Source organism: Macaca mulatta, chromosome 9 (assembly GCF_049350105.2).
Source record: "Macaca mulatta isolate MMU2019108-1 chromosome 9, T2T-MMU8v2.0, whole genome shotgun sequence".
NCBI lineage: Eukaryota > Metazoa > Chordata > Mammalia > Primates > Cercopithecidae > Macaca > Macaca mulatta.
Genome location: NC_133414.1, coordinates 81,551,514 through 81,564,269, shown reverse-complemented (window position 1 = coordinate 81,564,269; position 12,756 = coordinate 81,551,514). Strand labels below are relative to the sequence as shown.

General features: G+C 45.2%; 1 protein-coding gene across 6 annotated transcripts in view; it reads left to right on the top strand.

Annotated features, from left to right (window-relative positions):
• The window catches only part of MYPN (myopalladin), a 124,728-nt gene extending 114,145 nt beyond the window's left edge, over nucleotides 1–10,583 (top strand). For all 6 annotated transcript variants that reach the window (XM_015147514.3, XM_028826596.2, XM_077946703.1 and 3 more), the window contains 3 exons: nucleotides 352–517; nucleotides 5,374–5,507; nucleotides 8,852–10,583. In XM_015147514.3, coding sequence (XP_015003000.3) covers nucleotides 352–517; nucleotides 5,374–5,507; nucleotides 8,852–9,021 — 470 coding nt within the window. In that variant the 3' untranslated portion in view covers nucleotides 9,022–10,583. The remainder of the gene's footprint in view (nucleotides 1–351; nucleotides 518–5,373; nucleotides 5,508–8,851) is intronic.
• Nucleotides 10,584–12,756: the final 2,173 nt, after the last annotated feature.

The following is a 12,756-nucleotide window of genomic DNA, read 5'->3' as shown; positions in this document are numbered from 1 at the left end:
AATGACCCTTCTCCACCAGGTGCAGTGACTCATGCCTGTAATCCCAGCACTTTGCGAGGCCAAAGCAGGTGGATCACCTGAGGTCAGGAGATCGAGATCAGCCTGGCTAACATGGTGAAACCCCATCTCTCTTAAAATGACAAAAAATAGCCAGGCCTGATGGTGCACACCTGTAGTCCCAGCTACTCGGGAGGCTGAGGTTGGAGAATCACCCGAACCCGGTGGGGAAGGGATGCAGGCAGAGGTTACAGTGAGCTGAGGTTGCACCACTGCACTCCAGCCTGGGTGACAGAGCAAGTCTCCAAAAAAAAAAAAACCAAAGAGAAAAAGAATGACCCTTCTCTTGCTCAGCCAAAGAGGTGAAGAAAGCACCAGTGATCCTGGAGAAACTACAGAACTGCGGTGTTCCCGAAGGCCACCCTGTGAGACTGGAGTGCCGCGTAATAGGCATGCCCCCACCTGTGTTCTACTGGAAGAAAGACAATGAGACCATCCCTTTCACCAGAGAGAGGATCAGGTACAGACTTTGCACATTTTTTGTCCCATGTCTTCATTTATATTAGGACCCAGAAAAGCTCTTTGAAGTAAAAAAACTAAAACAAAATAAAACATCAAGGCAGTTACACTCCTTTTCCATCCATCACTAAATGATTGTTTTTAAGGTAAGCTTAAGGATCCAGTTTCTTAAACTGGGTACCTTGCTTAATCTTCCCTAACCAGGCCGGGCGCGGTGGCTCACGCCTGTAATCCCAGCACTTTGGGAGGCGGAGGTGGGTGGATCACGAGGTCAGATCAAGACCATCCTGGCTAACACAGTGAAACCCCGTCTCTACTAAAAATACAAAAAATTAGCCAAGTGTGGTGGTGGGCGCCTGTAGTCCCAGCTACTCGGGAGGCTGAGGCGGGAGAATGGCGTGAACCCGGGAGGCGGAGCTCGCAGTGAGCCGAGATCACGCCACTGCACTCCAGCCTGGGCGACACAGCGAGACTCTGTCTCAAAAAAAAATCTTCCCTAACCAACTTAGGGAAATGGCAATTTATTTGCCATTTTGGTTTTATCCTACAAGGGGACAAGTAAGTAAAGGTAGCCGTACAAAACTTTCTACTGAAAATTATTTCTCCACAGTAAACTGAAATTGCCCCAGAGGATGTTGTAGCTGTTGGGTTTAAAGAATTTTGTCATCTAGCCGGGTGCGGTGGCTCACGCCTGTAATCCCAGCACTTTGGGAGGCCGAGGCGGGCGGATCACAAGGTCAGGAGATCGAGACCACGGTGAAACCCCGTCTCTACTAAAAATACAAAAAATTAGCCGGGCGCGGTTGTGGGCGCCTGTAGTCCCAGCTACTCGGGAGGCTGAGGCAGGAGAATGGCGTAAACCCGGGAGGCGGAGCTTGCAGTGAGCCGAGATCGCGCCACTGCACTCCAGCCTGGGCGACAGAGCGAGACTCCGTCTCAAAAAAAAAAAAAAAAAAAAAAAGAATTTTGTCATCTAAAATATGTGTGTGTATTGTGTGTGTTGGCGGTGTGGGAGTGTGTATTTTTCTCCAGTAAAACTTAAGCGAGAACAGAGAACAGTCTTGGGTTAAAGCTCCAATCTAACAATGCAACATGTTAAACTAGATTATATACACTAAGTAAACTGAGGGTCTACAATTTTAAATATGGTTTTATTGGGCAAAAACAAAATCAATGTCTGGAAAGCTCATTCCTAGTCGAGGCTGACTGCTGGGGCTGGGCAATTGCTCAGCCCTGGACTCTGAGGACCAGCTCGGTTTGGTCACCACTTCCTGGGGAAGGCAGTGGCAGGGGAGGGAGGAGGAGTGACTGAGATGCTGCGGTGGGGAAAGCCTAAGACTCAGAGACTGCTGCCCATTCACTGCCCATTCATCTTCCCCCTGCCTTTAGTGAAAAGATGCCTGTCATTTTAATGTAAGCATACAACATTCTGGCTGGGCACAGTGGCTCATGCCTGTAATCTCAACACTTTGGGAGGCCAAGGCAGGAGGATTGCTTGAGACCAGGAGTTCAAGACCAGCCTGGGCAACATAGCAAGACTCCATCTCTAAAAAACAATTAATTGGCTAGGCATGGTGACACACACCTGTAGCCCCAGCTACTCAGGAGGCTGAGAAGGGAGGATTGCTTGAGCTCAGGATTTGAAGGCTGCAGTGAGCCATGATCATGCCATTGTACTCCAACCTGGGGATAAGCAAAACTCAGTCTCAAAAGAAAAAGGAATAGGATATTTTGATACTTTAAAGTCGTAGTGATTAGCTTCTGAAAACCACACACCTAGGAACGTCTGAATGGTCCTAAATAAACGCACGCATGCACGCATGCACACATGCACACACATAGAGAGAGAGAAAGAGAGAGAGAGAGAGAGAGAGAGAGAGAGAGTTGCTCTTCAACTTACGATGGACTTATCTGGATGTAACCCCATCATAAATTGAGGAGCATAAGGGATGCAAGCATCCTAAGTCAGGAACTGCCTGTATATCACCATGATTATAACTGTGCTGTAAGTATTTACAGTTTTCATGTCCCTGACTTCTCTCACCTATATGCCTCTGCTCAGGACGTTCCTTCTTTGGGAACTCTCTTCGCCTTCTCCCCTACCCACACGCTGCAGCCCACCTCTCTAATGTCTGTTATCCCTTAACGCTCACCTCAAACATCATCTGTCTAAGGAAGAGCAGCGCCCCTGCTTCCTCCCCTACTTGGTCCAGGACTGAGTTGATGTTCTTCTACCAGCAACTCTTGCACATAGTCACAATTGTTAGTATTGATGCTTTCATTCTCTCTCCCACAACTAGACTGTGAGCATCTTGAGGGAAGAGACCGCGTCTCCTTTGTTTTCATATGTTCTGACTCATCACAACACCCAATGCCTTTCACCTAGTAGCATATTATGTAAGATGAAGGAATTATGAACAAATGCATGAATTTCCGCTGCTATTGCCTCACCTCATCAAACTACAGCAATAGCATCCTAATGTGTCTCTCTGCGGCCAGGCTCAAGCCCTATTCAATACACCTCCTCACCACTGTGAAGATGATCTTTTAAGAATGCAAACTGACAGGGTGCAGTGGCTTACGCCTGTAATCCCAGCACTTTGGGAGGCCAAGGCAGGTAGATCACCTGAGGTCAGGAGTTGGAGAGCAGCCTGGCTAACATGGCAAAACCCTGTCTCTGCTAAAAATACAAAAATTAGCAAGGCATGGTGACACGTGCCTGTAATCCCAGCTACTTGGGAGGCTGAGGCAGGAGAATTACTTGAACCTGGGAGGCAGAGGTTGCACTGAGCTGAGATCACACCACTACACTCCAGCCTGGGCTACAGAGTGAGACTCCATCTCAGAAAAAATAAATAAATAAAAAATACAAACGGATCATATCAGCTCCTGCTTAAAATACATCATTAGTTTCCCATAATCTGCGAGGAAGGGTCCCATCCCTTTACCATGGTGCACGTGACCCTCTCCCCTGCCTTCTTCCCAGTCCCCCCACTTGCCAGTACCCGGTGTGCCCTCCAACCCCAGCTGTAAGGAACATGGCTCCCTCCCTCCCCTGCCTTTGTGCAGGCTGTTCCACCACCTGGAACAGCCACATCCCACCCTCCCTGTGAGTTTCCACTGGACCTTTGAGACTGAGCCGGAGCACATCTTCTGGGAAGTTTTCCCACCCTTGAATTGGCTGCATTATATTTCAGTGCTTGAGAAATAGATTGTTAAAGTAATCTCATTTTAGTCATCTCAGGTCTTTATACAGTGTTACATTTTTCTGTGAGCCTAACCTCACATATGCTTGTGCTTCTGAACATCCAGTATCTTCATGCTTCCTCCTTGATGACTGCGGCTTCCCAGAATAACCTTTTCCCCTCTGTCTTCCCCAGGCATCTTTCCCACAGCATTACTCTAGCATTTGCATTCTATTTATCTTTATTTCTACTTATTTATCTTTTATTTATTTATTTTCCATTAAACTTAGGGATCCTTCTAGAGAAGGAATTTCTTTGGCTAGGTGTGGTGGCTCACACCCATAATCCCAGCACTTTGGGAGGCCAAGGCGGGTGGACCACCTGAGGTCAGGAGTTCGAGACCAGCCTGGCTAACAGGGTGAAACTCCATTTCTACTAAAAACAACAAAAAATTAGGCAGGCATGGTGGTGGGCATCTGTAATCCCAGCTACTTGGAAAGTTGAGGCATAAGAGTCTCTTGAACCCGGGAGGTGGAGGGTGCAGTGAGCCAAGATTATACCACTGCATTCCAGCCTGGGCAACAGAGCAAGACTCTGTCTCAAAAAAAAGAGAAGAAATTTTTGTCCTGTTCATCTTTACACCCTCACCACCGAAGGCAACAGCACCCAGCATTTTCCCCAACATAGTATCCAGTGTTTACTAAAGAAATATATCGAAGAATGAATGGATTAATTAATTAACTAATCAGAAGGTGAAGGTAGCCAATGTGTTAATCTAGTGAAATCGTGGTGGATATTTCATTACTTTATTCTTGTTGTACTTGTTATTAATTGATTTATTCTTGTTTATTCTTATTACTTTATAAATTCTTAGACATAATAACTTTCAATGAAAGGCAAACACTTATTCATCCTTTGAGCTCAGGAAGCTGTTGCTATTTCCCCTACTGTGCAAATGAGCTGTGGCAGCCCCATAGGAGAGCTTGGAACTATGAGTGATAAGAGGGCCAGGCCAACAAGGGGTGTAGGGAACATGTGGCCCGATGTTTTTTGATCCATGGCTGCCTATTGGAATCTCTGGGGTGTTTCCAAAAATCCTAATGCTTGGATCCCAGCCTTTGATTCTGATAGGGTTACCTAGCATGTGGCCTGGGATTCCAACATGCAGTCAAGGTGAAAAACTATTGATGTGGAGAAAAACAGAAGGAAACAGCAGGCTGGTTTCCTCCTAAACCTCATGAAGCTGGATGCTGCGTGAGCCCGGCTGGTTACATTAGGAAATGCTGTCTACGCTGCCAGTCCATCCACCCCCTGGCTCTGTTTTGTCCTGCTTTCCCAGAGCGTCCTAACAAAGTAATTGATGCAATGTCCAACCTTGTTTGGAAAAGAGATCTTTCTGTACTTTGGTTGTGAAAAGTGGGGGTTCTGCTGGTGGGGAGTGCAACTTCAGTGGACTTGCAGCAGTGGGGAGGGCAAGAGCAGGTCTCAGCCCCAGCTGCCCCCTCCTCCTAGTATGATTAAGCTCACTGCTGCTCTTCTGTGACGTCTTCCACCTTCAAATTTGTCTTGATGTTTGCCTTAAGCTGAGTTCCCCCTTCTTCCTGGAACCCTAAATTTGACAAAGGCACTTCCGCTCCCAAATAAAATATAGGTATATTCTCTTTTTCTCCAGTATGCACCAGGACACGACAGGGTATGCCTGCCTTCTCATTCAGCCAGCCAAGAAATCAGATGCTGGATGGTACACGTTGTCAGCCAAGAACGAAGCCGGCATCGTGTCGTGCACTGCCAGGCTGGATATATACGGTAAGTGTAATGCTGTCAGTTGAACATCTGTATGCAACTGATAGCTTACAAATCTTTCTTTAAAGATAAGTGGGCCGGGCAAGGTGGCTCACGCCTGTAATCTCAGCACTTCGGGAGGCCAAGGCAGGCAGATCACCCGAGGTCAGGAGTTCAAGACCAGCCTGGTCAACATGGTGAAACCCCACCTCCACTAAAAATACAAAAATTAGCCAGGCATGGTGGCACATGCCTGTAATCCCAGCTACTCAGGTAGCTGAGGCAGGAGAATCGCTTGAACCCAGGAGGCAGAGGTTGCAGTGACCCGAGATTGTACCACTGCACTCCAGCCTGGGTAACAGAGCAAGACTCTGCTTCTAAATAAATAAATAAAATAAAGATAGATGGAGTATGCTTCCATAAATGAATTGGGTAGGCTATACTATATTTTAGTGCTTAAGAGATAGATTTTAAAAGTCATCTCATCCTGGTTACCTCAGGGCATTACTTTTACATTTTACTATGAGCTTAACCTTCTTCCAAAAGAGGGCCTCTAATATCAGGAATTACAGCTAGTCCAGAGTTTCCAAGTGCTTGTGCTTCTGAACATCCAGTGTTTTCTTGCCATCTCCTTGCTGCTGCGGGCTACCCACTGGAACTTCCCACTACCTGTGATCCCCCGGCAGAATTTTTGACACTCCTTTCATTTATTCATTTAACAAATGTGTATTGCTCCAATCCCCCAATCAGACGTCTCTAATAATAGAGAGCTGTCCTAATAATGATAATATCAAGTGACATTTGTAGAATGACACATAGGATCCCCTCTCTCTTCCAAAGGCGGGATCCAAAGTGATACCCTTAAATCTCCCAGACCCATGAGATTATTATAATTGTAGTTACCTTCATCTAAGGCTGAAGATCACATGAGAGTAACAACATTGTACAAGCTGTCCCACCACCTGGAACAGCCCGCCCCACCCTCCCTGTGAGTTTCCACTCAACCTTTTAGACTGAGCTGGAGCACGTCTTCTGGGAAGCTCCCCCACACCTGAATTGGCTGTGTTATATATTTAGTGGAAGGCTCAGAGAGGTTAGTGACTACAGCTAGGAAGCAAATCTAGGCCTTTGCATTGTTTCTTTGAACCACATTTCCAATTTTCAAAAGGATCCAAGAAATTAATTTTTATTTATGTATTTGTGTAGTCAATCCTACACTTTTTGACATTAACTGGTATTTTTGGAGACATATTTCTTAACCCAAAAGAGTGTTTCTTTTTTTTTTTAATCCTTTTTTTAAAGAACATAATTGATTAGAAAGTCTCACATTCAAAACTGGCTTAACCTGATTAACCAACATAATAAATAAGAGTAGCTCTGTCTGTTGCCTGACAGACGTCTCTGTTATTTATGGGTACACAGCAGGTATTCCGTTTGTTTAGTACCATGCGGGAGGGGCTTCAGCCTGCCATTTTCCCTAGGTCTAGTTTTTGGAGAAAATATGTAATTTTCTGGTTATTTTCCCTTATCCTAGGACTTGAGAAGAAATTAAACGACACTAATGTGCTTTTCCCTGGAAAAATTGGGGGAGAAAGAGGCCAATAGTGATAGGTTCCTTAATCAAGGCTAAGTCCTTAGCCATTTCCCAGTCTTCACCAAGTCAGAAGGCAGTAGGTCTCCAACTGAGAAACTCCCTACCAATAAGCCCTGAAACAGATGACTCTTGCGCCAATCCTGCCCTCCAGTGGGTGAGTTTCCAGGTCACTTTGTCCTGGCTCTCCTCTCCCTTTCGTTCCTGTCCTGCTTCCATAGCACCAACGATAGGCAGTGCTGTTTCCTCAGCTGGGACCTAGGATGGAGAAGGCGTGGAGGACTCGGGCTGGAATCAGTTCCCTTCCCCACCACCACACTTCCTGCCTTTCTGAGGAATGGGGACACGTAGGGCTCCCCTCTCTCCTGTCTCACTTCCTAATCCTAGGAACTGCAGTAGTCCAGTTACGATGTCAGAGAGAGCAGGGAAGGGCTAAGAGATGGAGGGGCTGGGAGGAGAGACTGTGCAAGAGCAGGCCTTACTGAGTGTCTGCTCTTTAGTGAAACTGCTCTAAGTTTGGTCCCCCAGATTTTTATTTTTCCGAATTCACTCAGAGGTATGTAGACTGAAAAACTGAATCAAGATGATGAAATCAACAAAGGACCAATTTCTAAATCGGAATGCTAGAAAGGGGCACAGCTTTCCAGGACCCACAGCATGAGAGTTCCCCACCTAGGGAACACGCTTCTCCACATCAAAGTACCCAGAAACCTAGTCAGAAGATTGCCTGGTAATTTCTGAATCAGGAACCACGGCAGAGACTATGAAGTTTGGATGGGTATCTCACTCAGGCCATGTTCAAACCTTAAAGTCGTGTCTGCTAAAAACAGCAGCACTTGGTGAACATAGAAACTCTAATAAATTGTCTTTTGTCCCTGAACCATGGTTGATTGTACCTAAATTACTTTTCAGTCTTCTTGCTGTAACAATAGAACCTGATTGGGGAGATGGGTAGATAAGTAATGGCTGATGAGGGTGATTAGGGTGTGAGGTAGGCACTGCTCAGGTCAAACCCATTGTTTGGCTTTCATTTCTGCAGCTTTCTTATCTCTATCTTTTGAGGTACCCTCTTTGAGAGCCTACAACCCTCTGTACACTGCCCCTAACAGGCCTTCATGGTAGGCTGGTGGAAGGGGATAAGCTTGAGAAATCGCCCTAGTCACTCACTCTTCCATCTTATAGAATTCTTTTTTTTTTTTTGAGATGGAGTCTCGCTGTGTCACTTAGGTGAAGTGGCATGCCTTGGCGTGATCTTGGCTCACTGCAACCGCCACCTCCTGGGTTCAAGTGATTCTCATGCCTCAGCTTCCTGAGTAGCTGGGATTAGAGGTGTACACCACCATGTCCAGCTCATTTTTGTATTTAGTAGAAACTGGGTTTCACCATGTTGGCCAGCCTGGTCTTGAACTCCTGAGCTCAAGTGATGTGCCCGCCTCAGCCTCCCAAAGTGCTGGGATTACAGGCATGAGCCACTGTGCCCGGCCCCATCTTAGAGGAATTCTAATCTCTCACTTGTAGGATTCTAGTATCTTACTGAATTAGAATCACAGATTTTGGAATTAGGGGCTTAAGACATTGCCAGCACAGTTTCCTTATTCCTGGCAGGGAAGGCTTTATTGTTCTCTTCTACAGATGAGGCAATTCAGACCCAGATATAGTTACATGCTTTACCAAGAATCTGCAGGGAGCATCAGGGTGAGGACCGAATGCGCCTCTGCGGTGTGCCTGGTGGACTGCATTCCTTTGATCATAACACATTGTTTGGTCCATTTTCCAGCTCAGTGGCACCATCAGATCCCACCGCCCATGTCTGTCCGGCCCAGCGGCAGTCGCTACGGATCTCTCACCAGTAAAGGACTTGACATATTTTCTGCCTTTTCCTCCATGGAAAGCACGATTGTGTATTCATGCTCTTCTCGGAGTGTGGTGGAGAGTGATGAACTTTAAGAATGTCTGGGTGCCTGCTGTGTAACAGAGCGGACTGTGGAGGGGGAATGAGAACAAGCCAGACTTGGTGGTTTCCAAACAACCGAAGTTGAGTAAGTTCCCACGCTGCTGGACCTGTGTCAAGGAGTGCTTTGAACAAGTCAGCTAGGGATTCTTGCAGTCTCAGCTGGGGGAGAAAGGTAGGGCCGTGCCTTCTAAAGATTCCAACAGAGATGTGAGAAGATAATACAGATGAACCAAAGATGTCACACAGTTGCCATCCACTGCTTTGGGAAAAAACTAGCATGTTCCCCTGCCCCCTGTTGTGTTAGGGATGTTTAGGTTGTACTAGGAGCAATTAGGAGCAATATGCCTGGGCTGAGAGGAGTTAGGCAGTAGTGACCTTAGGATATAACTAACTCACCAAACAATGCCAAGGAGAAAGGTGGGGAGGTCACCATCGCCTTTCATCGATTACATGTATAGCAGTAGTTTTGGTGAATTCACTAAATCAGCTTCCACTTAGCATTAGGAGGTCATGCCATACAACTCACGTATGCAGACAGACACTTTTGATTTGCATATCCTGGGTGTACTGAGCCACATAATAAGGTGTCAAAATGTGCTTGAAAGTCCAAAAACTCACTGAAACAGTTGATATTGCACAGTGCACTTATTTTGTGGCCAAAACATGGCCTTACCAGCTTGTCTGCACCATTTTCTTTTGGGTGGTGACTGGTTTTTTCTGACTTTGCATATCCCTAGACACTAGAACTAAAGGATTGTTAATAAGCCAATCAGAAAGAAATCCTCTGCGGGGTCACTTTAAAAACTACTAGCTTCAACTGCCACTTACAAAATGTGCAAGAGTCATCATTGACCCACAAAATACACCTCACGCGCTCCTACCCCTCTCCCCAAAAGTCTGAAAGTGCAGGAGGAAGGAAGAGATACAAACAAGGAGAGGAAATGATGGGAGAGTGTTGTTTTTGTCACTTGCCCCAGCAGAGCAGTGGTTTTGGAAGGAGAGGTCTTTAATCGCTTTGAAATGCTTTGAGATCATTAGTCAAATTGCGTTTTCTATGTAGAAAATATTCTGCTAAGTGGAAAAGTTGGGGGAAAGGGGAATATGCATCTTTATTCTAATCACCAATTCAAACCCTGCCTCTTAAGGAATTTTTAGACTTGAGTTCACTGTGATATCCCTAGTGCCTAGAAGAGTACCTAGCACAAAGTAGACATTCAATAAATATTTGCTGGATGAATGAATCTTCTATTATTATGTCTATTATAAGATAGCCTAATCTTATATTCTGCAGGAATATACCACCCACACACCAGTCCAAACACTGCCCTGGGAACGCTCATGATAGCACAGTTTGCTCTAGGCTGTCCAGGGAAATGAATTGCAGGTGTCTGTTACCAATTCCCTGTGCTCGAATCTCTGATGCTGTCTGTGCCAAGCACCCCCAGCTGGCATTGTATTTGTGTGAACAGATAGTAACTGCTTAGAAAGGCTTGAAACTTTCTTCACTTCAAGGCAAGGATTTCCAGCATAAAAATAAATTCATTCACTCGAGAAATCATTTGTATGTCTACTCTGTATGAGATGCTGTGCTAGATACTGAGGCAGATATAAAGATATGAATAAGTCACAGTCCCTGCCCTCAGAGAGCTCACAACCTACTAGAGAAGGTAATATTTGAGGCATGCAGAATGCTGTCTCTTGAAGCAAAGTGGAAGTTTCTAGTGCTCTTCATTCTATTTTTTCATAACTTTAAAAGTCTTTTCAATCTTTATTTCTTAATAAAACAAAATGCCATAGGTTACATCCCCAAGCAATAACTATTTCAATTATTCAGCAGGATTATTAGATTCTGTTTTTTAATGCATTCAGTAACAGTAATGCAATATAGGCACCCGTAATGGAATAGAATGCATTTCATATGGAATCCAGTAAAATATTGTTTCCATATTGACTTCTATTATGAGATCTCTTATAAGCAAAGAGTACTTTTTTCTTTCTTTCTTTCTTTTTTTTTTTAATGGAGTCTTGCTGTCACCTAGGCTTCAGTGCAATGCCACGATCTTGGCTTACTGCAACCTCCGCCTCCCAGGTTCCAGCGATTCTCCTGCCTCAGCCTCCCAAGTAGCTGGGATTACAGGCACGCAACACCACGCCCGGCTAATTTTTGTATTTTTTGTAGAGATGGGGTTTCGCTGTGTTGGCCAGGCTGGTCTCGAACTCCTGACCTCAAGTGATCCACCCACCTCAGCCTCCCAAAGTGCTGGGATTACAGGCGTAAGCCACCGTGTCCAGCTTAAAGAGCACTTTCTAACTCCAGGACTGCTTCTAGATTGTACACAAGACCTCCCCATCACACCTACTTCTGTAAACCCTAGATGGTTCTCCCATGAAAGGATGTTCTTCATCTCTGTGTCTTAGCTTTCTGAATTTTTTCTCTTGCCTTTAGTGTTCAACAGAGAACTAGGATAAATATTACATTTGGCCACTAGATGACACTGTCTCACTCCCAAATATTAACAGGCCTAACAATTCCTGAAATTTGAGCTATTAGATTATATTAAAGCAGGGTTTCCCAACCTCAAGGGTACTGACACTTTGGACTGGATAATTCTTTGTTATGGCGGACTGTCCTGTGCATTGTGGAATGTTTAGCAGCATCCCTGGCCTCTACCCACTAGTTGTTCTTCCCCAAGTTGTGGCAGCCCAAAATGTCTCCAGACATGGCCATATGTTCCCTAAAAGGCAGAATACCCCTTTGTTGAGAATCACTGTGTCAAACAAATCAGGGCCCTGCTTTAAGAATTCCACTAGAATTCAACCCAGCACGATGACTCATGCCTGTAATTCCGGCACTTTGGGAGGCCCAGGCAGGAGGATCGCTTGAGCCCAAGAGTTCGAGGCCAGCCTAAGCAAATAGCAAGACTCTATCTCTACAAAATATTAACTTTAAAAAAAGAATCCAATTAGAATTCAATTGCAATGAGGAATATTTGAATAAAAATTTTAGTTCCATTGGATGTTTGTTTTCAACATATCCAAAATCAGATTCATCTTCCCTTTATAAATCATTCCTTAATCAGTTTAATGATTTCTGTTAATGGCACCATCAACGTTCTTCATAATTCTAATAAGAAACATCCAAGTCAGTTTTTGCTTCCTCTACCCTATCAATGGACAAGTCCTGCTAATTCTACTTCTATCATTCTTCTTATAGTCAGGAGTTTCTTCCTTTCCCCTGCAGTGCTCCAGTTCAGACTTCCATTACTTCCTTCACTTGCACTCAGTAATAGTCTTGTTTTTTGTTTGTTTGTTTGTTTGTTTGTTTTTGAGATGGAGTCTTGCTCTGGAGTCACCCAGCCTGGAGTGCAGTGGTACAGTCTTGGCTCACTGCAACCTCTGCCTCCCGGGTTCAAGCAATTCTCCTGCCTCAACCTCCCAAGTAGCTGGGAATACAGACGTGAGCCATCACACACAACTAATTTTTGTATTTTTAGTAGAGACGGGGTTTCACCATATTGGCCAAGCTGGTCTTGAACTCCTGACCTCAAGTGATATGCCTGCCTTGGCCTCCCAAAGTGCTGGGATTACAGGCATGAGCCACCAGGTCCGGCCACTTGACCTCAATACTTCTGACTTCAGCCATAACGTACTCCTTCTGGTCTTCCTGCCTCTAGTCCTGCTGTTTCTCCCTACTCAGTAACTGCTCCAGTTATATTAATATTATTTCA